Source organism: Polyodon spathula, chromosome 4 (genome assembly GCF_017654505.1).
Source record: "Polyodon spathula isolate WHYD16114869_AA chromosome 4, ASM1765450v1, whole genome shotgun sequence".
Taxonomy (NCBI): domain Eukaryota; kingdom Metazoa; phylum Chordata; class Actinopteri; order Acipenseriformes; family Polyodontidae; genus Polyodon; species Polyodon spathula.
This window is the reverse complement of record NC_054537.1, coordinates 18,687,079-18,713,328: the sequence shown is the minus strand read 5'-3', so window position 1 is coordinate 18,713,328 and position 26,250 is coordinate 18,687,079. Positions and strand designations below refer to the sequence as shown.

Here is a 26,250-nt window from a genome sequence, read left to right as displayed (position 1 = left end):
TTAAGGAGGGAATAGGTTGCATGCAGGCTCTTCCCAATCGCACCTCCACACTGGCCTGTCTGGAATGCGTGTTAACGTACTGTTTAATGTCCAGGTGACTCCTGCAAAAGCATGATCGCGAGGTCTGGGGTGATTTTCAACAGCTACCAGTTTATATGGCACTCAAAACTGATACGTAATGTGATTGTAGCTAACACAATCATTCAATTAATCTTACCTCTCACGCAATTCCATTGATTATATAGGTGCAGTTTCAGAAGAGAAACTATAATCATAAATGCATTTACATTATGAAACATGACAGCTAGTACCAAACTAGATTAAAGAAAGGTCTCAGTATGCGTGCCATGTTTCTGTGGAATATGTTACGCTTCCTAAGTCTTTTCACCTCAGCAGTGTATATGGAGTCACTGCTGAGGTGAAATGACTTAGGAAGCGTAACATAACATAAGAGTCACTCAATAGAGGAAGCAGCTGACTGGTTAATGACAGAGGCTGCTGATGGGGTGGGGACAATTCACTCTTCAGGTGAAATAAAGAAGTGCAACACTATGTAAAAGCAGACATAAATGGATTTACCTTAGTGTAGAGTACCAGACATACTGATTAAAAAAACAACAAATGTTTAAGTGTGTCTCTTTCCAAAACTGCACATTTGATTCCTGTCTGACGAATGGAAGTGTGCAACAGACAAACAGCTCATCTGTGACTTTCTATTCTGCCTTCTGAACTCCTTTCTGAAAAGGATACGACGAGCTCTCCTTTTAAACACCATGGCTTCCACAATGCTTTCAGTTGCGCCTCTGATAGACACCTCATCTTCCTCTCCCACTGAACAAAACAAAGGCAGAGTCATGAGGACTGGCAGTGCTAACAGTTTAAACGCTAGCCAAGAATTTAACACTTAGGATTTTTCATAAATGTTCAACCACTTTCAAGAACATGCATCTTGATCATAAGTTTTGGACTTGGTGTTTACATTATAATAAATGTACAATGCAAGTCAATGTATTTCATAGTCACCATTTCTTCACTTTGTTCCATATAATTCAATGCTGCACGCATACAGTCTTATACATAAATACATGGGGCAGTCATTTATAAAAAGGGATGGAGGGCCTCTTACACATTTTCACAAGTATGTTCAAGTTTAAACATTTAATGAAACAGAAACTGATGTGCCCTGTGTGATACATGGAGGAATGCATTTCAGTGTGAAGCAGTCTCTTGCATTGACACAGAAGCTGGGGAAGATTGATTATGTTTACTTATCCTGTGTTTGAACTTTAGGAATTAAAACACATTTGAAACATTTAAATGGTAACGTATTGGGAAGGAAGAGTGGGTGTGGCCTCACCTGAGAGGATGATTGGCTCCACCTCCTGGTATTCCCTCAACACCCACAGGAAGAGGTGGGCCAAGTCCTGCAGACAGAACACAACACGAGAACCCTGAGCACTGTGAGACGTGATACAGCAGGGCACCTCGGAGGAGGGGCGGGACGATTAGCAACAACAAATGATCAAGATAAGTTAAACGCTGGTCATTTTTTCTTCACAACAAAAAACAAACCCACTTTTAAATGTTTAAAAGGTGCAACAAAGTCCCCAAGTGACTCATCCAGTTAATGCATTGCCTCTGGGAGCGCAGGAGGAGTCACACAGCCAGTGCCAGTACATGTCCGGGCTGTGCAAAGAGGCCAAACTTCGCTGGGGATTCCGAAGGGGGCGTCACATTGGCTCTGACGCTCTGGGGTGGGGGATGGGAAACCAGCAGGAACTCCTTCGTGCAACAGCGAACCCTACTGGCCAGACACAAGCACATTCAGAGTAGATAAGAGGCAGGGCTGGTCTCTGTTCTCTGGTAGCCCGTCGACCTCTGCTCTGGATTGCTCGGCATCAAAGCGACTCTGGCGGCTTGTGAGATCGGAGGACGCTCACACACCCTCAGAACGTCTGTGCTGTGTGGGGATTCGCTGTGGTGAGGAAAAAAAAAACATAATTGGACATTACAAATTTGGGGAAAAACAAAAAAAAAAAACAAAAAAAAAAAGCTGAAACAATGTTATTGCTAGCTTGGCTTTGTTGTGTCCTGGTCTCGGTCTAATTGTCAGGGAGCTAGTTTCACAACCATTTGTTCAATATCTTTCTTTGATTACGTACACTATAAGATAATGGCGATACAGACGGTCACCATAGTAACCGATAAACATTACCACAGCATATATTGAGGAACATGGTTACCATGCAGAGCTGCACAAACCAACTATTTGGATAGAGCTCTCCACAGAAATCAGCAGCTGACAATCAGGTGATGGTCACTGGTGTTGATTGGGGTTAATTTACCATTCAAGGTGAAACAAGTGAAGAAACAGCTGCTTGATTTGTGATGACTGCTGGTCGGCGATGCAATTTCACACTGCTTTTTGAAGAAGCAGGGTCGACCGGTGTGACAGTAGCAGGTACACAGTGCACATACACAATGTCCCTTCTCATCTGCTCAGGCTTTCAAAATGAATCATAGGCACAAATATTTATTCCAGCAAATGTTTCTTCATCCCTGCTGCAATCATGCTCACAATAGAAATATAGCTAAATAAAATAAACAGAAATGTTCCTTGCAGAAGTGAAACCTTCATGCAGGTGTGGCTGTTTGTCACTTCGTCCACTTACGAACGACTATCGGGTCAAAGCATGTCAACCCACATCCTGAGGCTCCCCTGATTGTATGACTCACCCTGCAGACCCCATGGGACATGGGGCTCGTGCACAGGGGCCCCAGCCACTTTGGGGGCCCCCAGTAAAACTCATTGTAACCATCAAAATATAGCAGTAAATAAATATTCTTTAATATAATAATGGACTAATACAATAGCCAGGTGTTTGTAAGCATATCAGAATTTTGTCAATGAAAAAACTCTCTGCTATCAAATCAAATACAGCACAGTACTACATCTGTTTTCCACAAACTGTACACACATGCACACCCTGAGCCTCTAATATACAGAGATGTGTGATTGGTCAGATACTAAGAGTGAGCGTGTTGTTGATGTTATAAATGGCTACCTGTGTGAACTCGCTAAACAATAGGTTTCTTTAGCTCTGAAAAGATCTTTGGCTTGAGTGCATGGAGTCATGAATGTAACTATGTAGTGTGAATATAAACTGCTGGAATTTATTAAATATCTGAAGCAGTAGCGCTGCTACCCCAGTATTTAAAGAACACTGTATTATTCAATAGTTTACACACCTACACAGCCTAAAACACAGTAAAACTTGAAATGTAGGTAACATTTAAAATTACTTACACATTTTGTTTAATTGTTTTAATCGTTTCACAGATCACGTATTATAGAATGTTATATACATGTATCTTATTTGATCACCTTTTTTGCCCTTTTGAACAACTTTATTGTGCAGCGGGTCGAGTGTTTTCTGGTAAACTATTCCATTAAGGAAGGCTGCTGAGGTTGCCTACTTTAATAATGATATACGCTGTTTGGAGATATTATGGTTCTACAAATAAAAGAAAAGATTTTTAAGTGCAATGATTGTTATTTAAGTTTTGGTCAGGAGGCTGGTGTAGTGTGTTTTTTGTATGGGCAGTATGCTAACGAATGTGGGTATGTAATCGTTCATGTTTTTCCAAAAAGCAGATATTTCGTGGGACAAAATCAAGCAGTTTCATTTAAACATAGTATATTATGATATGATTTGCTTAATATTAATGCAGCAGCTAAACCTATTCATGCATTTTCTGCAGTTTTAATGGGGGGGTGTCCCAGTGTTGTTTGTGCCCCACGGCCCCAAGAAGTCTTAATCCGCCTCTGCCCCTAGTGCAGGAGGTTCCTGACATACCAGAGAGTAAATGAACTGTCTCCATGGCTCGCCCGACCCCCAGACTGTCAGTGATGAACCTTCCTCTGAGGACAGAGAAAGAGAGAGAGAGAGAGAGAGAGAGAGAGAGAGAGAGAGAGAGAGAGAGAGAGAGAAAGAAGAAGGGTTAGGACCTACACGCACTGCTAAACACTAGATTAGTCTGGTTGGGATTAGTCTGATTGCTCTTCTTTGAACTCTCTCCGGTGTCAACAGAATAATACCTGTTGTTCTCTGATAGTAAAGTGTCTCCTTCAGTTTCAGCACATTCTAGACAGGTGTCACACAAGAACACTCACTCTTTGCCAGGTAAGCCTTGTGTATCAGCCCCGGCAGGACATGCCCATCCTCCATGTTGAAGTTGTCATGAGGTCCGAAGACATTGGTGGGAATGATGGCAGTAAACTTGCAGCCGTACTGCTGGAAATACGCCCTGTCGAGACATACACACATAGGCAGAGAGAGCGACTGAAAGAGAACACGCACACGGCAGAGAATCCACAATGGACTTGGTTGCTTGAACATTTTATTGGTGTGCAGATAACAAGTATTCCTTTCAAGGTCTTTAAATCTGCCACTGTGCTATAAACTGCACACACACCCACACACTTTATCCCCCTTTTATCTGCTCTCACTCTCTCACACAGAGACACCTTACCTGTTCTGAACATCAATCATTCTCTTTGCATAGGAGTAACCAAAGTTGGAGCTGTGTGGAGGTCCATTGTGAATCTGGAAGACGATGAAACAACTGTGATGTCAGATAATGTTGTCCAATTGGTTCATCACCTTGAAACACTGAAATATATACAGTACCTGTCAAAAGTCTGAGTACACCTGCTTGAAACCAGGTTTTTTACGATTATCTATGCTTTTAACTGTATAAACTTGTCTATAAACACTTAATATTTCATTATATGATACGTGTACATATATAAGCTGATAATCATAAGTGAATTGTATTCAAAAATTTAATTTTTCAATGAAAATGTAAATCTTGTCAATTTCAATGAAATGGTCACCCAAAGCAAGGGGATTTCAGTCTGAAGCCCACGTCAGTTAAAAGTCTGAAATGTGTATAACACAGTGTTAGAACACTCGCCTAAGTACAAAAGTGTCTTTGTTAGATGTTCTCTGAGTTAACTAGCATGTTACCTAATTAACCTTTTGTCACCAATTATTGTTAACAGGTGAGGGTCCATGATTACTACGAATATAGGTAGCATAGGCACAAGTTTGTCATTCATGAATGGAAGGAAGCAGAAAATGGCAAAATACGCTCAGTTAAGCAAAGAAAGAAGACAGTCTGTAATTATTTTAAGAAATGAAGGTCAATCTTTAAGACAAATCGCAAGAACTTTGCAAGTGTCTGTAACTGCTGTGGCCATGACCATCAAACAATTTAAAGAAACTGTCAGTCATGAGGACCGAACAAGGTCAGACAGGCCAAGGGTGACCTCAGAATCAGAGGACAAGTTCATTCGAATTACAAGTCTGTGAAACTGGCGATTAACTGCCCCTGAAATACAAGCTCAGCTAAATGCTACTAGAAGTACAGATGTTTCAACATCAACTGTTCAGAGGAGATTGCGTGAAGCTGGCCTAACTGGAAGAATTGCTGCAAAGAAACCATTGTTAAGAGTGCAGAATAAGAGGAAGAGACTTGCCTGGGCCAACAAACAGTGAAACTGGATGTTTGAGGAGTGGAAGTCGGTCTTACGGACCGATGAGTCAAAATTTGAAATATTTGGGTCCAACCGCCGAGTATTTGTAAGACGCAGGTGAGTGCATGAGTTCTGCATGTGTGGTTCCCACTGTCAAGCATGGAGGAGGCAGTGTCATGGTCTGGGGTTGCTTTGCTGGTGACAGAGTTGGTGATCTTTACCAAGTCCATGGCAAGCTCAACCAGCATGGCTATCATAGCATACTTCAGAGGCATGCCATTCCATCAGGATTAAGGCTAGTTGGGCAGTCCTTCATTCTTCAGCAAGATAATGACCTGAAACACACCTCAAAGTTGTGCAAGAACTATCTGGCGAAGAAGGAAAGTGAAGGACAACTCAATCTAATGACCTGGCCTGCCCAGTCTCCAGACCTCAATCCCATAGAACTTGTATGGGACGAACTGGACAGAAGAGTCAAAGCAAAGCTGCCCACAAATGCCCTACATCTCCGGGAATTGCTGCAGAAGAGCTGGGAAGACATGTCGGGTGATTTCCTGCTGAAACTTGTTAACCGAATGCCTCGTGTTTGTGAGGCTGTTATTAAGGCAAAGGGTGGCTATTCTGAGGAATCCAAGATTTAGAGACAATTTTCAATTTTCTTGAACATTGCTTTGATACTCCTTATGTTTTGTTTTGTATATTGTAACATGTGTTTTAATTTAAAGTATTTACAGAAACGTATATGACGTAAAACATTGTTTCCAGCAAGTGTACTCAAACATTTGACTGGTACTGTATATATACACTGAGTGTACTAAACATTAGGAACACCTTCCTAATACTGAGTTGCACCCCCTTTTGCCCTCAGAACAGCCTCAATTCGTCAGGGCATGGGCTCTACAAGGTGTCGAAAGCGTTCCACAGGGATGCTGGCCCATGTTGACTCCAATGCTTCCCACGGTTGTGTCAAGTTAGCTGGTAGTGGATCTCTACTCCGAGTAGCTCATTCCATCTCATCCCAGATGCTCAACTGGATTGAGATCTGGTGACTGGGCAGGCCACTGCAGTAAGGTGAATTCACTGTTATGTTCGTGGAACCATTCCTGGACAATCCTAGTCTTGTGGCATGGGGCATTATCCTGCTGAAAAAATCCATTAACAGATGGATACACTGCTACCATGAAGGGATGCACCTGATTGGCAATGATGTTCAGATATCCTGTGGCATTCAAACATTGCTCCACTTTTATCAAAGGGCCCAATGTGTGCCATGAAAACATACCCCACACCATCACACCACCACCCCCGCCAGCCTGTAATGTTGACACGCGGCATGATGGATGCATGTACTCATGTGGTTTTCTCTATACCCTAGTCTTCCCATCAGCGTGAAACAGCAGGAACCTGGATTCATCAGACCAGGCAATGTTTTTCCAATCCTCCAGTGTCCAGTGTTTTCGTTCCTTAACCCACTGCAACCACAGTTTCTTGTGTTTTGCTGAAAGAAGTGGAAGTCTATTAGGTTGTCGGCTGCCATACCCCATTTGTGTCAAGGTATGACGAGTTGTGCATTCTTTTATGGGTCTTTCGGCATTAATGTTGTACTGAACTGTCAGTTGACTAACTGTAGCCCGTCTGTTGCTCTGCACAATTCCTGTCAGCCTCCTTTGGCCTCTTTCATCAATTAACCCATTCAAAGGCACTTAAATCTTTTGTCTTGCCCATTTATATATGAGAATTGTATTGAATGATGACTCATTCTTAAGGCTGCTACATACTGGACAAGCAAATATGTGCTGCAATGCGACAAAAATAAGAGCTTGTAATTTTGCGAAGAACCTTTCACATTGATGCCAATGGTGGAGAAACACAAAATAAATATGACTGAATCCTATTTTTTTTTTACAAATTTGTTGCTCTTGTGATAGGGGACCAAGCAATTGCAGTAAAATAATAACCGTTTCAAATGAGTCCGAGCTATGTGACAAAGGCCATTCAAATTAAACTGACATCTTTAAACTTTATTTTTGGTACTATGATCGTCGTTGATTAAGCATTGAAATGAATGGATTATGAACTACTAAATGTATTTTTTCTATACATACAGTTTGTTTTTTTAACCAATAAATCCTGTTCCACCAAAAAACTGAATTATTGAACATGCACAGTACACACGCTGATTTTAATACAGAGGAAATCTGTCAATGAGACAGGGCTGTGTCCCTCTGCCTGTTTCTAACGCAAATAAAGTTGCATGACTGAATGGGAGAAACCGGACCTGAAGGTAATTTCTGTAATGCATATCTCTGAAATTAAAATAGTCATGTGACAACAGCAGCCTGCTGGTCTGTGGATTTTTTGGCAGCCCCTCCCCCCCTCCCCTCATCGATGGGGTAGGTGGTCTTGTCTGGGAAGATGCAGGTGGAGAGGCAGGAGACCACTTTCTGGACCCCCAGTTCATGAGCGCAGTGCAGGACGTTGTCATTGATGTGCACGTTGTTCCTCTGTGAAACACACAAGCACGGGGAGCAGCCATTACTATACCGTAATTGGGACTCAATTCAGTTCCACTTCTTGTCTTGGAATATGAAAGCAAATAGGAGTCCTGTAAGCTGTGTGGTTACATTCAAAACATATGAGGGTACTGGAGGAAGTATGAAGAAATGAAGTCAGATCCAGCTAGTTATTGCAAATCTGAGAAGGCTTGCTCAGATTTTTTATTTGTCATTAAGACTGGCAAGAATATCAGGTTACATCCATCCATCCATCATTATTAATCGCTTAATCCTTTACAGGGTCACGGTGAGCTGGAGCCTAACCCAGCAGACACAGGCCACAAGGCAGGACTACACCAAGACTAATATCTGAGCTGAGCACTTGCGGTTACCACGTGAACAGCACACGAGTGAACAACTGTGAAATTCAACCATTTCAGTAATATCGCCTACGCTTTTAATGTTAAAATAAAAAAAAAAAATCAATGGAAACATTTTCATCTTGTCAGTTTGCCCTCCAGCAGCACCCCAGAGGAGTCTAATTTATAACAGTGTTTAAATAAAACCCCTTTATATTCATTAGGAACAGTGATCTGCCTATCGTGTATTGTACTGTGTCTACTGCGAGCGAGCCTGTGGTAGGCACGTACCCAGAAGTCAAGGTTGTACTTCATGTTCCTGAACAGCCCCCCCACCATGGCAGCTAGGTGGATGACGTGGGTGGGCCTGTGCTTCTCAAACACTGCCCTGCTCTGCTTCGCACTCCTGCAGGCAAAGAACAGACACACAACCCAAACACAACCCACACGCACACACAGCCGTCAGACAAACCACAATGCACGATGAGGCCACTGCAGTGAGAGCAGCGCCACTGAAAAAGCACTCGGCACACATTTGATATCATATCCCCACTATAACGTATTAGAACCAATTAAACTTATAACTAGACTTGCTCCTTTTCGATGTTTATTTTTCAGGGGCTCGTAAAATAATCGCAATAAATCGCTCATGTTTTGGAGTAACACATTTGACTAGGTTCTTCATGTGAACATCAGGAAACCAGGAAATTAATCAACAGGTTTCACCACTTTCAGTTCAAGAGTCATTTCTGACCAGCTGAGCTGAAGGCACGCTGTGATTGAGTGGGGCTGAGGTATTCAAAGTCAACAATACATTTCATTTGCTGTGATTTTCCTTAGCTTGGATATATCCACCCAGGATACATTTGTTCAGAAGTAAAGAATAAATTGAAAATGATCACATTGAGTAGCAATCCAAAATTAACAGGTTTCATGATGTTCAGTAAAATATACAGTTAGAGTAACATGTATAACTGGGGTTATTCATCAGAATAGTTTAGGAGTTGCTCACTTGATGGTATCACAACTTGTCTGCACCTGTTGTCTGATATTTGTGATTATCAGTGTATTGTACATTTACTGATGTTGTTTTGTTAAAACAATAAAATATTAAATATTTAAAACATAAAAGAACAGTTTATGAGTTGATTCTGACCAGCTGAGCTCTTAAATAATAAACACTTAAAAAGACCACCCCTTTTTTATAGCTTTGCAGAGACTGTAGATCTCGCACTCAGAATGTCAATGACAACACAAACGTTTAAACCACAACACATTCTATATGATTAAACACATCAGTATCAGATTTTCGCTAGTTTTTTATTTTGATTTATTGACTTGTAGAACTGTTTCTAAGAGTAGGGGGGCTCCTTATCAAACCGAGAGTGAATACAAAGAGTGCAAGAGAAAATACTCTCGGCTTGATTAGATAGAGGGAGCCACAAAACACTTAGAAACAGACATAGAAGACATGTTGCAGGGTTAGAAAATGCCAGTAGTCCTGCGCCAGTCCTGGCTTCAGAACACCCCTTGTTTAGGGATATCATTGAAATTACCATGTGCCAGGAGTTTAAACAACCAGGCCACAGCTAAAGCTGCTCTGAATTGATCACACTGAAATAAGTCTCACCTGCTGTCTGCAGGTTGACTATTAGGAGTTGTTCATGCAGCTATAAGGGAAGGAACAGTATGCTTAACAGGGGTTGCTCAATCTCCTGGCTACTGAAGTGTCTGAAGACTCATTAAAGCCGGGGATGGTGCAGGATCTAGTTCAAAGATTGGGACACTGACCTGACTGATGTATTTGTTATTTTTTGTGTCAGAAGTCAGTATCCAAGCTCAAGGAGTCATCAGTGTAGAGAGAGGGTCAGAGAGTCTGACGACAGTCCTCACGTTAAATCGGCATCCCTGGATGAGAGAAAGATCCAATTTCCCTCATCAGGAGGGAACGGAAGGGGACCCTCGTCACCACCCTCGCGATTCGCTAGCACCAACCAGTCCCGTCACTTTGGATCCGCTTCGAGAGCGAAGCTGCACGTCCACAGCAGGATGAACCGCCCTCGCTGCCATCTGAAACTAAACTCTCCTTGAGGACGAAACAGTATACATCATTAGCCCGAAAAGACGTACACTAGGATGTCCAGCAATTCCAAGTGCAGGGTAGAGGTAGTTCAGTGTATATACTTAAACTGTTAAATATTTACTGTGTATTCTACAATAACTTTGTAATAAGAAAAATGATTGACATGACAATAAAGACCACTTGAATTTGAGAGGAAGAGGGAGTGAGAGAGAGATTTTACTTTTTCCTTTGCTTTTTTGGCAATACACGGCTGTTGTTATTATTATTCGTTTTTTATTTAGTAGATGTCTTTATCCAAGGTGACTTCTAGACTTGGGTGTGTGAATTAATACATCAGTGCAGTCGCCACTATGTCACCCGAAAGGACGTAGATCGCAGGTAATGACTGGCAAGGTCACACAGTAGTGATCAAACAGAGTTGAGTGGAGATTTTCGGGTCAAGGAATTGCGTGTGACAACATGATCTACCACACAACACATATATAACCCATAGATTTTGTTTTGGGAAACCCGACTAGATGGTGTTTACAGATGTGTATAACTTCTCGTCGATATATTCTAAAATTTTGTTTTCTTAAACGAAACCCTCTGGGCTGATCTAGTCTTTTGTGGACGTTGGCTATATGGTCAGTCAGTCTAGACTATGGAACTGTCCCTCTACGTCTGAACAGCAGCCTCTTGTACAGTCCTAAGCACGTATTGTTTTATTCTTGTATACAACCAGTTAAAACAAAAAGAATTTCTTTGGGAGACAGAACGGGTAAGTCAAACCGAGTCTCGGCTCCATACCAGTCAGTCAGATAGGGACAGGGGAGATGCAGAGTTTTATGGAGAACATGTCAGGATTCGTGCCATAACAAATAAGTTAGAAAAACCAAGTCATATTGTTGTACCGACCCATTTCAGTCCATAAAGCTCATAATGGTTTCCTAAGAGCAACTGATTTCACAACTTTGTGGGTCTTACACAATTCAGTGATCAGGTGAAAAACATGTGGGTAACCCATTTCAGACCACTACTCCAAAGTGTAACGGTGTGCACCTCTGTCCTAGTTGAGTCCCAATTTTAAACTGTGTTATAAAATCAAAGTATGTGCCACACAATGAAGTTGATCAACTCAAGAGGATAGCAGCATAAATATAGTTCTTACTCAACCACTTTAATTCGTTCCATGGATTAGTTCAAGAATGTTATGCAAATTAAGTTTTTTTAGATTTCCCAAACTACAAAAAAGGCTAACTCATAAAACGTAGACTTCACCAAGGTAGATCAAGTTCTCAAGATTACCTCACCCCTTGGGGGGAACATAATTAAATAGAAAGGTTCTGCTGTGGGTGGAGTGACTCTTTGACTATACACTAATTTTGAAAACATAAAAAGGTTATGCTGTGGGTGGAGTGACTCTTTGACTACCACGGGTGACACGACCAATGTGCCTAACGACTACGGTGAAATGCTACTTAGAGGATGACAAGGGAAATCGCAATAATAGTTCATCAATCAATCTTTATTTTGTATATAGCGGGGGGGGGGGGGATAGATCGCCGCAAAGCGCTTTACAAGGATACAAACATTCATACATATCACAAAAAGTAACAATAAGCAGCAAAAATGAACAATAGTGGGAGCTTTCCACACACAGCTAGGCAGGTCATTCCATAATTGAGGGGAGTTATATTTGAATGTGTATTTGATAGATCGCTGCAAAGCGCTTTACAAGGATACAGCATTCTGTGATTGAAGGATACATATCACATATGGGGTTAAAAGATACAATAAGATGGGGCAGGCCATTTAAAGCCTTATAGGTTAAAAGCAGCACCACACACAGCTAGGCAGGTCATTCCATAATTGAGGGGAGTTATAACTGAATGTCTCTTAGTCCCTGCTAAGACTCTAGCAGCAGTATTTTGTGCAAGTTCCAGATGATGAATAGCATGACTACGTGTACCAGAGAATAGGGCATCACAGTAATCAATCCTTGAAGACAAAAAGCATGCATCAGTTCCTCAGCATCTGTTTAGGAAAGAATACTTCAACTTGGTGATTATTTCTTAGAAGAAAGAGATTTTGGTAATTTTTGGATCCCAGAATCATCACCATTTTGTTTTGTCAGCAGGGCAGGTATTCAAAATATTAGCAGCAGAGGTGTCACCCTGTTTGAGAGACAGGTATAACTAGGTATTGTCAGTGTAACAATGAAAATGAACTCCTTGTCTACGAATAATGTTGTCCAAAGGTAGCATATACAAAGAAAATAGAATTGGGCCAGGAATTGAGCCCTGTGGGTCCCCACATGTAACCTTTAACAAAAAAGAAGTCTCCTCCTCAATTTTAACAAATCGAAGTCTGTTTGAGCAATAGGATCGAAACAAAGACAGGGCACCACCATATTTTAAGGCAATCAATTAAAACAGAATGATCAAGTGTTGAATGCAGCACTTAAATCTAGTAATATCAGAACCGAAGGTGAGCCCATGTCATTCTTAACCAGAATATCACTGACCACGTTGGTCCACTTTCGTTTTATTACCTTAAGAGACTGTAACATCAAAGCCTGTTTGATGTTCCACTCAGAAAACCATGATGTTATAAAGGAAGGAGATTGTTTAAGCTTTTGAAGGTTTTAGCCCCCAAAGTGTTCTCTCTGACAAGCACAGGATCCCCTTTTAAATTGCTATTTGGTGCACGTTAAAGCTCTCCCCTCTCCCCTTACCATCTGTCTACCTGCTCCAGTAATTAATATTAAACCCAAATTGTCTTTTAACTAAGTAAAAGAAACCCAAATATTAACAGTCTAAAACTAAACCGTTCATCTTTTACACTGTAGTTTCTAAAGTGCATGTTTCTCCAACATCGGGTTAACCCGGGTACCAGCAACCCATCAAAAGCAGTGTGAAATCATGTACCCGACCCCCATGACACTGGGTCCTGAGCCGGGTAGAGAATGCCAGTGTGAAAGGGGCTTTATTTCTATCCCTGCCTGAACCCAGACTGAATTATGTTCTAGTAAAATTATCTTCTCTTGTTTCTCTGAAACATGACTGTTTTGTTTTTCTTCGCCTTTACTACCTTTCAATCCCACGTGTCCATTGATTGAGATCCTGAAATCATTTGCGTCATTAACATAGGTTTCTCATTTACAAACTGAAGTTATTCTTGCCACCTTTATGTAAATTTCACCCATTCCACCTGTCGGAAAACTTCAGAAAAAAGTTTTATTTTACGATGGAAACAATGTTCAGAATAAGATTTGTGTTAAAGCAGACAGAGGCAGCTAGTTTTGGACTGTCGGAAGACACTTGATATGCACAAAAGTTTATTTAAACCCACCAAGTCTTTGGTGTGTCTCCGTTTCATAGGTATATACGGTATTTTATGTCCATTCTATACAATTTCCCATTATGTTTGCAAGTTATGTAGTTTTTAAACATATATCAATAAATGAATGCATAATTTTTTCAAGGAAATAAGTGCCAGAACTGCACACTAACTTATTAATTTAATGTCATGATATTTTGCTGGAGCGCATTGAAAATGTTTTGGTTATCACTGGCACATCTCTTTGTTGGTTCAGGTCATATCTGTCTAATTTTTGTCCTCGACTTCTGTTCTGATTTGTTTCAAATCGTATTTTGTTGCTTACCTCAACTTTACTATGGAATTTATACAACACGTTAATCCATCTGTCTTCCCGTATTATAGGCTGCAGTGTGGATACTGCTGATCAGTGTTTCAGTGTTTCCAGTCTCACAAGTAAAAGAAGCGCCACTGCCTTTCAAAACAAGCCCAAAACAAGCGCAACCTATGTTAGAGTGTAGGTATTTATATTACAAACCGCGACTCAAACACAAACTCAATTACAAGCGGACTGTGCCGCTGATAAATTAACAGTATGGTCAGCGGCGCGGGGGGTTGTGGGAGTTAGCGCTATAGTTAAATAAAAGACTCTCAACAGAAAGAAAGCAAACAAAAATCTTGTACTTTAGTAGCGGTTCAAAAATTACGTACGCGATAAAATACACAAAGCAGCGTTTAATTATCAAGAAACCAATATGCTTTTCTAACATTTATTTTTAGATTCTTATTCTGAGCAAATCTTAGACTCAAAACGAACACCCTCTAGGCACAATTCCCCAAATCACAGCCCTATTAGGCCCAGAGCTCTGCGTGGTAACGTGGATACACCCAAAAAACAACCGGGGATGCACCGCTACGATGCAAAACATTATTATTATTATTATTATTATTATTATTATTATTTATTGTACAATGATATGTTTAGTTTGGTCTCATAAGAGTGTTTGTGAGATGGTAAATTTACCCCGACACCAGCTGGTTTAAAAAACAAAAAAGACCCCAGCTCAGCCCTGTGTAAACCAATCCGCTACGGGGCGGCAGTCATGTGACTGGCGTAGTCATATGACAAACAGAATGGCAGCGTCCGTGAAGGTGGAATTTCCGTGGAGTAAACAGCGAGTCCACGAGCTCATCGGGCTGTACGAAGAGGAGGAGGTGCTCTGGAATGTCAAATGCAAGGATTATCACAACAAGAACCAGCGGCAAGCCGCCCTAGAGCGGCTGGCCGTCAAACTCAACGTCCCTGGTGAGCATCTTATTCATCTCTGACACACCATCAGTAACAGTCAACGAACGGGAAATTTCCGCTTTACCCTACTGATCGACGATTGTCACCGAATCGCTACCTCAGCCTGGCCAGTTTTATAAAGAGAGTCCTGACTGTGTGTACCGGTGCCTGCTCATTTCCAGCGTAATCGGTATAAACAATAATAACTTCAATTTTAGGCCTACTGGAATACACAGTGCTGCCTGTATAGTGTGAGTCCTTCTAACCCTGATACAGAATTATCTATATGCTAGTATTAGTAGTGCTGCGTTGTTTACTACGTTCACAAGGCGAAATATGTTGCCTTAGGCAACTGTTCAGCTGTGAACTTCGCTTAACTTGAATAAATATACATAAATTAAAAACAGATGCATACAAACTACAGATAAACGTAACACTTCCGATTACTGTTCCACAACTGGGGTTCTCTAACGTGGATAATAAAACGCATGCAAGTTAGATTCGGGGATTTGCGAAAAACACACAGGCAGAAATGTAGAAACAGTGAGTTCTGTTTTTACTCTGTCATGATTATAAATGTACATAAAATAAAGTAAGCGTTATTACCAGTTTGTTTTCTGCTTTCTTTTTTCTTTCCTGGGAAGGATTAAGCTGACCAGGCAGTGCAGTTAAGTCTACCGTAATGAGTATAAGAGCAGCGTATTTAAAATGAAGCACCTTTACTATGTTGTATATCCCTTGTTTTACACTGTTTAAATATTTTTATTGGAACAGCAACTGTGTCAGCTGGGAAAGGTACGTATTTATGTAGTGACACAACAAATGTATCAATTAGTACAGGTGTTTATAAAGTGACATGCCTGTATGTCCACAGGAACGAGCGTTTATGTACTGACAGAGCACCTGTGTCAGTTAGTACAGGTGTTTGTACCAACATAACACCTGTGTCAATTAGTACAGGTGTTTATGAACTGACACAGACTCTGTGTCAACAAGTAAAGGCTTAATAATCACATAAAGCCCTACAAATAACCCACTTGGCGCTGTTAATATGGAAAACGCATAATGTGCTTAAATTCAAACCAATTAAGCCACGTTAAGCATTTTTTTCATTAAGGGCCATTCACATTAGGTTTTTGTAGGGCTTGATTATCTTGTTATGTTAACTAGAAGCCCACTTTTTGGATCAGTATTGGGAAGTGTTCATTCTGTTTACAAAGTTTCGAGAGGTTTGGTTTGAATATAAAGAGATGATATCCCATGTTCATTTACTGTACGTTTTGGGCTCAGTTTGAAGTGGATTTTTGCATATACATTGCTTATAGAAAGTCTACACCCCTTGAACTTTTTTCACATTTTGTTGTGTCAGTGCCTCAGAGTTTCATGCATTTAAATGAGGATTTTTTTCAACTTATCCACACACCATACTCCACACTCTTAAGCGGGGGAAAAAAAAAAGTTAAAAATATAAAACTGAAAGATCATAATTGGATAAATCTCTGCCCCCCTGAGTTAATACTTGCTGGAAGCACCTTTGGCAGCAATTACAGCTGTGAGTCTGTTGAGATAGATCTCTAGTAACTTTGCATACCTAGATTTGGCAATATTTGAACATTCTTCTTTACAAAACTGTTCAAGCTCTGTCAAGTTCCTTGGGGAGCATTGCTGGACATCAGTCATCAGTGTCATGCTTCAAATGCTACAAATTTTTGATTGGATTTAGGTCGGGGTTCTGAGTGTGTGCTTTGGGTCGTTGTCATGCTGAAAGGTGAACTTCCGTCCCAGTTTCAGCTTTCTTGCAGAGAGCAGCAGGTTTTCCTCAAGGACTTCTCTGTACTTTGCTCCATTCATTTTCCCTTCTATCCTGACAAATGCCCCAGTCCCTGCCGATGAAAAACATCCCCATAACATGATGCTGCCACCACCATGCTTCACAGTAGGGATGGTGTTCTTTGGGTGATGCGCTTTGTTGGGTTTGCATTTAGGCCAAAAATTTTAGGCCATTTTAGTTTTGTCAGACCACAAAACTTTTTTCCACATGGCTACAGAATTTCCTGAGTGTTTTTTTTTTCATACTTCAAACAGGATTCAAGGTGGACTTTCTTGAGTGATGGCTTCCTTCTTGCCACCTACCATACAGGCCAGATTTGTGAAGTGCTTGGGATATTGTTGTCACATGCACACTTTGACCAGTCTTGGCCATAAAAGCCTGTAGCTCTTGCAAATTTGCCATTGGCCTCTTGGTAGCCTCTGTGATCAGTCTCCTTCTTGCTCGGTCATCCAGTTTGGAGGGATGGCCTGGTCTAGGCAGGTTCTTGGTGGTGCCATACACCTTCCACTTCTTAATAATCATCTTGACAGTGCTCTAAGGGATATTTAAGGCCTTTGATATTTTATTTATACCCATCCCCTGATCTGTTCCTTTCAACAAGTTTGTCCTGGACTTCTTTTGAAAGCACCTTGGTGTTCATGATTGAGTCTTTGCTTTGAAATGCACTACCAGCAGAGGGAACCTTCAGGAACTGCTGAAATCATGTGAATCACTACAGTTTAACACAGGTGGAGGCCACTTAACTTGGTTTGTGATTTTGAAGGCGATTGGTTACACCTGAGCTAATTTAGGATTGCTATTACAAGGAGGGTGGACATTTATCCAGCCAAGCTATTTCAGTTTTTATTTTTAATTGTTTTTCTACAAATTTCTAGGATTTTTTTTTTTCACTTGGAAATTGTGGGGTAGGATGTGTAGATAAATTAAAAAAAACAAACAAAACTATTTTAATGCATTTTAATTCCAGGCTATAAGGCAACAAAAGGTGAACATTTTGAAAGGGGTGTAGACTTTCTATAGGCACTGCATCTTATAATGTGGCCATGAAACTTGGTATTAACCTTTTTTGGTGTAAGTTGTCAAGAGTATCAGATTCTGGGGATATATGGAGGCATGCGTATGTTCATACGTCCGACAGTATGTCACACTTGCATTTGTGCGTGTCCTTGTTAGTTCGTGTGTGCTGTTCTGTACATGCTGTTGATCATTATGTCACTAACTGATGGTTTTAATTTTGAATTCACAGCTAGGAGGAGGGAGGGATGTGACCGGCTTGCTTGTTACATGTCTTTAGTTTATGGATCACTGTTAGGGTTAATATCTGTGGATGACTTGGCTTTCAAATTAATTTAATAACATTGAATATTGGGAACGGCCTTGGTCATGAAATATACGGCAGTGAAATATTGCTGCTGCCCTTCTTGTTTCCAGTGAACGAAGTAAATAAGAAGCTGATGAATCTGAGGACCTACTACAGTAAAGAGCTGGCCAAGGTGAAGAAGTCGAGGCTGATGGCGGGGGACAGCAGGGAAGTGTACCAATCACAGTGGCCCTTCTTTGATCACATGAACCTCTTCCTCAGCGCACAGGTCGTGCCCAGGAAGGCCACCATCTTTGTAAGTGTCTCTTTCAACATCGGTGCCATTGTATAGCTATTCTAAGGTAAACGTTTCCTCCTGTTAGGGTGTCACCCCCACTGCCTAAACCACGTGGAGACTGTGTCTTCAAGGAGAAGTGACTCTACAGAGGAAGCAGGTAAAATCCCAGCCAAAATACAGGGTTTTTCATATTCTAATATTCCTTCATAATGTGTTTATAGATAGACAGATCAAGATACATATGTTGTGGGTAAAATAAACCCTATCAGATTCCCTGTTCAAGTTCCTGTTCCTAGACAATACAGTGTGTGTTTATTTATTTCAGTCCTCATTATGCATTGTTTTCCTTTGCATTATGCATCGTTTTCTGTTCTATATACGAATGTGAACATGGTCATTTTTGCCACCGAATACCTTTCAAGCAGTGTTGGTGTTTTATTTGATCTGGTAGCACACAAGGTTAAATAGAGCCATCCCGAGTCAGCGCAGAGGTGATAGCGGTGAGCTTAGCCTATAAATAATTGGACATGACTAAATTGGGGTGAAAATAATAAAAAATAATAATTGCAGATGACTAAATTAAAAAAAAAAAAAGATACAGCTGCCCCATTGGCCTGTTCATTTTTTAACACCATTTGTTTGCTCATCTATTGGCAAACTGAGTTAATTAATAACTTCTGTTGTTGCATATGACGTCAGTAGCACTGCTCGGCTCTGCAGTGGAAAAACAACCCAGGCTCTCCTTAACCACACTGTGAGGGCTCGGCCTGGCTCGGTTGTACAGTGGAAATATGCACTACAGTTGTTGAGCTATTTTCTAGTTCTAGTCGCATTTAAATACTTTATGAACACAGTACACATATAATATGAACATACTTCATTCCCTCTGTGTTTGTCACGTTGAGGTTCCACTGTTGCATTATGACCTCCTCTCCTGACTGTGTTTCTGCAGGAGCTGGCTGAAGAGAATGGGGATGCTGTTGATGACAAGGGTAGTAAGCCCTATAGAGAGGACTCAGACCTGGGGGCCAGCTCTGTGATGAGCAGCAAACGGAAAGCTCCCAATCACCTGGTCTCCCACAAGAAGTTTCGAGAGGGCCTGCTGCTCCAGGAGGCTGTCCAGGCATACACGGCAGCCTCCCTGCCCACCACCCCTCTCCCGGCCCCGCACTTCGATGACGAGGATGACATTTTTGGGAAGCACGTGGCCAACGAGCTGCGGCTCGTCAGCAACTTGAGAGCCAAGCAGTTCGCTAAGCTGCAGATCCAGAACATCCTCTTTGAAGCGCAGTTCGGCTACTCCCAGCCGCCCCACTTTGTGTCGAGCTTTGAGTCCCCCGAGGGTCCCTCTGACACGGAGAGTGCCCCCGATCTCCCCCGAAAATGCCTGTTGTCCCAAAAGGAGAAGAATCTGTCCCGCCTGTGCAGGGATAAAGACCCTACAGATTGATACTTCACCTGTGTGAAGGTTTTTAATAAGCAACACTGAAAGAACCGTCCTACCTCAAGTGTAAGAGCAGGCGACGCTGAGCATTCTCTTTAGCAGGTTATTATGAGAAGCCTTTGGCTGCATTCACACTGGGTCTGTTTAGTTTGGAACAATGTGTCAATGTGCTTTGCTGTTCACATTTATCTGCGAGCAAATGGACCGAGTTTTTTTAGATGGAAGCTGAAGCTAAAGTTAATTTGTTTGGTCCTTTTCCAACTTTTTTCAGGACCGAGTTCGTTTGTGTTCACAATGCAGTTTGCAAGTGCACTCGGTTTGTTTATATGGTCTTTGAACCGGATGTTTACAATATCCCTCAGCTATTGATTTAGAGCTCTGTTTTTTGTAATAACTTCTTTTAGATTCTTACATGTTGCTGTGAAAGAAAGCACTGGGGGAGCACTTTTTAATTAATTTTGATTAATAAATGTTTTGAGTGCCTGTAGTGCAGTATTCAGTTACACAGTACTGCACGATTGTTCTACTATAGGCATTAAGCTACGTCATTTGATAAAAGACTGAATATATTTGATTATTTTTGTGAGCTTTGACCAGTTCGGCTTTGATTTTCTGGAGCTTCAATTTCTCGCACTGTTCATGTAGTTTAGGGTTACCTCATTTCCACAGTGAAAATTTACAGGGATGTGTGTTATAGTTTACTGAGGCCGTTAAAATAACAGTATATGATAACACAATCATGATTTAGAAATTAAACATTGGGTGCATTTATTGCAGATCATAACAACTCAGTGTTTTCTTCGCCATCTGATCAAAACATGTTAAATGTACAAAAAGCCAGATTTAGAAAAAAATGTATGTAACTATTGCCAGTTAAACCTGTGATATGCACATAATGAGAATTATCAAATCAGTATTCCATGAGATTTTTTGTTTTGTTTTGGAATTGTGCTAACACAACCTAATATGTGTGCGGTTAACTTGCTGAGCACACGATGCAGTTTGGTACTTTTAAAACAAATGTGAATACAATAGCAAAACTGGGACAAGTAAATTTTACTGTTTCAGACAGAAATAACAAATTATCGCCCTAAACAGGGATGATCTGGTAACCCAAATGTAGTTCCCCACGAGACATTTAGATTCTTGCTCAACATGTTTCCTCAGAGTATTAACTAAACTGCGCACAAAATGTTTACTTCTGATTTGGTGAAGGTTACCTTGTATAGTTAGTTTCCTAAGTGCAAAAGGACAGAGTCCAGCTATTTTTCACATTTGAGATTTAGCAAGGGAACCAGACTTTGTGCGTTTGCCAAACGGACCAAGGCCACCTCTTTAGATAGACTCGGTACAGTTCGTTTCCCCAAGCAGACTTTGTAGTTCACACTTCAAACCAACCGTACTGAACCATACCGATTGTTGACCAAACCCTCTAAACAGACCCAGTGTGAACACAGACTTTTTTTAATCTAGACTTGCTGCGCATTGTCATGCTAAAAGGGAGCGGTTTGTCGGTACAACTTTGATGGCATGACTGTACATCCAGTTGCTGTAGTCTGAGCTGCAAGCTTGTAGTCCTTTAACCCTACTGGGGTTTAAAACTGTGCTGAATATTGATTTTTCGAGGATGAGTTTGAATGCCTAATTGGAACATGTAAACCCCCACCCCCACCCCCAAAATTAAAAGCAAAAGCTTGGTTATACTAGGTCTGGTGTTGATCAGTTCAGTGAAGCGTCTAGTTAAGTAATTGAGAGCTCGGTTGGAATGAAAACCAGCAGACAACAGGGGGCCCCCAGGACCAGGGTTGAGAAACACTGGTATAGAGCAAGGGTCTCCAATCCTGGTCCTGGAGAGCCGCTGTCCCTCCTTGTTTTCATTCCAACAGTACTCTAAATTATTTTAAATGGTCCATTTCAGTAATTTAGGGTACAGTTGGAATAAAAACCAGGAGGGACACCAGCCCTCCAGGACCAGGATTGGAGACCCCTGTTCTAGACCATTTCATCCAGAGAGTGCACTTTAGCGCCACCCATTGTAAACAATGGTTTTGCTGGTAAAATATTTTAAATGACTAAAAGCAATTTCTTTCTTACAGCGCCTTGAAAAAACAGTTGGGTAGCAGTTCAATCTGTTCCTGGTTTTGTTACCTATACACTAATCAAGCTTAAAGTAAAACCTGGAATAGGTGAAACTGCTATCTAATAGAGGAGTCTTATTCCCATCCCTGTACAGTTCAGACAAGGTGAAAACAATAGGCGCAGATCTGAAATGACTTAGACCTAGTCTGCTGATAGTTGTTGGCAAGCTGTTCAGGTAGTTTGGTACCAGTACCGTAGCTATTGTGCTGGCATAATAATAATAAAAAATAATAATAATAAATAGTAACAATATTCCTCTTCTATAACATCTTTCATCACAAGTAATTCCAAGTCCCTACGCATACGCAGTAAAATCATAAAAAAAGTCAAGAAGGAACCCATCACAACGCTTCACAATAATCGAGAGTAAAACAAAACACTTTAGATGTAGCGTATATTAAAAGGTGTAAATAATCGCAAGCAGCAATAACGGGTTAATATTATTTAGGCAGACTACTCACCGAGCATACGAAAGTCTCTCATAGTGGCGCCACCTCATGAAAGCAGCTATAGATAAAGGCAGGAGACCTCTTTATAAGGAGAACAGCTTGTTAAAAACAATGGAAAGCCACTGAATGAAGGATTACATCATTATATTTAATGAGCTTCTGCACAATAATACTCTTGTGATTTAGTTTCTAAGAGGACACAGTAGACAACAATTGGCTGTCGTACGATCAATGAAAAAGGTATGAACAGCACCCCATCTAGTTTTACACTCATTTTAATATAAATCCACAATATAGCATTTAACTACCATTCGTTACCATTGCAAATAGGGATATGAGCATCATGACATACTTATATATGTGCCTAGGCTATAATTTGAATAAGAGTGAACCTACTTTTGGCAAACATTTTAACTTCAAATCATTTTATTTAATATTTGGAATAATTCAGTTCCGTAAATGTCAATACATTTTGAGATTATTTACATTTGTTTCAGGAGTTAGTACAATACCATTACTTTCGTCTAAAGACCATGCTGGACCAAGTTAGTTCAGTCTTTTTGTATCCTCTAGTGTGCTGGCACACAGGGACATGAGGAGTCGAGAGCTGAGCAAGGTAAGGAGTGATCGAACTCTGCAGGGCATGATTATCCAGCAAAAACGTAGCTCTCCAGCCCTGGTTGTCACGCACTTGTTCTGATGCCATGACAAATTTTTAAAGTGGAAATGGATCAACAGGAGATGTTTAAACTCTTAAACACACACACACACACACACACACACACACACACACACATATATATGTACTCTCGGTTCCCGCAGGCAGGCGCATCACACAGGGTGAAGCAATCCACAAAACAGGCGGAGGGTAGGCGCGAACCCGGGAACTATCGCACTAAAGCATAGCGCCGATACTGCCTGCTTTCCCCCGTACACTCTATAATTATATATAAAACTTTGGTCAGATCCTTTTGAGACTTTCAAATACTTCGATCAAGTCCCGCTCAATTCTTTTGTTCTCAGCTAAATAAAACATTTATATATATATATATATATATATATATATATATATATATATATATATATATATATATATATATATATATATATATATATATAGTGACGCATTAGTTGCACACGGAGGACACGGTCAACAGAGTTTCAAAGAAAGTATTGTTTTAATAGCGGCTCTGCAACAACAACGGGTCCAAAAAGAATGGCAAACAAACCAAAAAAAAACTGATAAATAAGTAAATAAACTGGAGGCAGGTCTTTTCCAAAAGTAAAAAATAAAACAAAACACAAACTGTTCTTAGCAGTCTTGCAACAATGTCTACAGGCTCCTGTTTATTCACTGTACCTCCAGTACTTGTCTTCCAATGAGACATTTCCAGGTTTATATGGCATTTCAGCAATCTGTTCAGATAATCCAAGCCATTCCTCCGAACACAGAAAAATAAACCTTTTATAAAGGATCTGTATTGTGGCCTAGAACACGGCAATTACTAATTAATAAGTAAACTCTGTGTCCTATACTAGCAGCACCTGTTAAATATCATTCAAATTCTATCTGTCCCCTGCTGTGTGGACTGGCTTGGTTTCAGCTTGCCGTGAGCGCCTCCTGCTGGTTGTTCTGTGAGCTGCCTCTCATTGTATACAATTTAGTGGAGATAGACTTGGGACAGAGGAAAGGGGACACTACTTTCACACTAATCCCTTCTTAAACGCAATATACAATATTTAGTGATCTTTACTATGTGAAGTGGATGTATACCCAAGGTATAAATAGTGATGGTTTTACTGTGGGGTCTTGTAAAGGCTGAAGCTGCAGAAAAAAAAAAAACGTTTTTGTGGTGTCTCTGAAGAAGGGGGTGTCAAAGGAACGGTGGGTGAGGTCTGTCCAGGGGATGATGTCATGCCATTTGGTGGAGGAGCAGGGAGCAGGTGCACACTGCCAGGTGTGTGAAGGCAGAGCTGTGATTGGAGGTGACAGCCAGTAATTAGTGCCAGTCAGTGTGAGCGTGAAGTGTGTTTGGCTTAATTAACACATTCTCATTGGAAAGCTGACAGTCACACAGAGAATCTTTTTTCAACTAATAATTTCATCTGCTCTCTTCTTTAATCCCTGGTTTTCTAGGAACAAGCTAAAAAGATAGTTTGACTGACTCCATATATCCTATAGCAAAGAAGAATTACAGGGGACTTGATCAAAGTCTTTAAGATCTTTAAAATCTTAAAAGGAGTTTACAAGGTTAACCCTGACCAATACTTAAAGTGCAGCACAGAAACCAGGACCAGAGGACACCCAGTAAGAAATGAAGTGGAGACAGCCAGAGGGTAGTTATGCAATGAATGTCATATTTACAATAACACCACATACATATTCTGTATCAGTTAAGTATATATTAATAATCTTTTCTTTATTACAGTTCACTGTGTTTATTTATTTATTTTTTTAAAACACAATCAGAAGTCCAAGGCAGAACTACAAGAAACCAAACAAAGAACACAAATGTCCTGACCAGTACACTGAAGAAGGCACTAGCAGAAACACCTGCAGTTCCTAATGGCCCTGGCTGGAAGCTGGAAGTAGGCCCTGTCCATTGTCAGCTCAGAGAAACCTCACACACACAGTGTAGCAACCTGCAGTAATTGGATTACATCACACAGTACCTGCAGAGCTACCAGAGTGGGAGGTGTTGATACACAGACCAACACACTCACATGCGCGTGCGCGCACACACACACACACAGCCCGCACTTACACTGACAGGCACAGATGCACGCTGACAGACATACTCGCACTGACAGACACACTCACACTAACACACCCACAGTTTCAAGTTTCAAGGATGTAAGAAAAAACAAGTAATATAAGCACTGGAAACCAAATGATATGCATGAAACGTAACTAGAATTATTAGATCGTGTGCACCCTGTTCTACCTTTAATATACTTTCTGTTCTTCACTGGAATCTGCATGTTTGTGCTTTACCACACTTTATTATGCTTTTACTACACTGCACCTCTTTGAGAAAGTCATCATAGCATTGTTACTTTGAACAGCAAGGTTGTTAATATCGTAGCCGTCCTCACCCATTCCATCTCTTTCTCAGCTTAACTTCAGGGACTAAATATTTAATGCGATCCTGCTCACACTCTTCAAAAGATCAAGAAGTGTTTTTCTAGGCTGTGAAGGCAGGTTGAGTGGTGTGCTGTTATCGATTCAGGTCGGTTCATGGGGATTCTGGAAACTTCCCATACATATTTAATGAATAAAAATATGCCTTTTGACTGTTGGGGTTGAAAATACAGTCTAGTTGAACTTTTTTCTTTTTTTTCTTTGACTTCCTTGTAGGTGCAGTGTTTTTTGACTGTCACAGGGACAGTATTATACACTCACTTTTGCACTTCACTGCAGTCTAGTTTATCTTTTTCTTTTTTCCTCAGTTTTCAGTTGAGGGGTCCTACTCAGTTGTTAGATGGCGTCCCCCCCCCCAAAAAAGAAGTTTGAGACCCCTGTTTCAAAGGACACATGGCCTTGATATCGCCTCTTAATACTCACGGAACTTTAATGATCTTAAAAAATGACCTGTACTAGTGGGCCGGTATAGGATTCGAAAAAAGAAGGAATGTGGCAATAGACAAGCTCATTTCTTCAAATATACCCGAATGGTAGTTTTATTAAAGGTAAAACATCTTCCGTAGTAAATATTTCATATTTG

At 40.8% G+C, this 26,250-nt stretch overlaps 2 protein-coding genes across 2 annotated transcripts; one reads left to right on the top strand and one right to left on the bottom strand.

Moving 5' to 3' along the window:
- Window positions 1-423: 423 nt before the first annotated feature.
- LOC121314272 (GDP-L-fucose synthase-like) lies at window positions 424-8,824 on the bottom strand. The gene is made up of 7 exons (XM_041247337.1): window positions 8,685-8,824; window positions 7,906-8,043; window positions 4,534-4,607; window positions 4,175-4,308; window positions 3,858-3,922; window positions 1,358-1,424; window positions 424-831 (listed from the first exon to the last, which is right to left on the bottom strand). The coding sequence occupies exons 1-7, from the start codon at window positions 8,730-8,732 to the stop codon at window positions 626-628; spliced, it is 732 nt and encodes a 243-aa protein (XP_041103271.1). The 5' UTR covers window positions 8,733-8,824; the 3' UTR covers window positions 424-625.
- A 6,084-nt stretch (window positions 8,825-14,908) lies between these two features.
- Window positions 14,909-21,723, top strand: LOC121314267. Its single transcript, XM_041247330.1, has 3 exons — window positions 14,909-15,082; window positions 18,327-18,511; window positions 19,446-21,723. Exons 1-3 carry the CDS (start codon window positions 14,911-14,913, stop codon window positions 19,941-19,943), a joined length of 855 nt encoding a protein of 284 aa, XP_041103264.1. The 5' UTR covers window positions 14,909-14,910; the 3' UTR covers window positions 19,944-21,723.
- The last annotated feature ends 4,527 nt before the right edge of the window (window positions 21,724-26,250 follow it).

Bases quoted from the DNA above. Each gene is read 5' to 3' on its own strand.
- LOC121314272 (XM_041247337.1), bottom strand. From the start codon at position 8,732: ATGGTGGGGGGGCTGTTCAGGAACATGAAGTACAACCTTGACTTCTGG. The intron at 4,608-7,905 runs GCTGCCAAAAAA...ATCGTCTTCCAG, and splicing joins ATGAGGGGAGGGGGGGAGGG to ATTCACAATGGACCTCCACA. The intron at 1,425-3,857 runs GTATGTCAGGAA...TTCTGTCTGCAG, and splicing joins GACAGTTCATTTACTCTCTG to GACTTGGCCCACCTCTTCCT.
- LOC121314267 (XM_041247330.1), top strand. From the start codon at position 14,911: ATGGCAGCGTCCGTGAAGGTGGAATTTCCGTGGAGTAAACAGCGAGTC. The intron at 15,083-18,326 runs GTGAGCATCTTA...TCTTGTTTCCAG, and splicing joins CGTCAAACTCAACGTCCCTG to TGAACGAAGTAAATAAGAAG. The intron at 18,512-19,445 runs GTAAGTGTCTCT...GTGTTTCTGCAG, and splicing joins CCAGGAAGGCCACCATCTTT to GAGCTGGCTGAAGAGAATGG.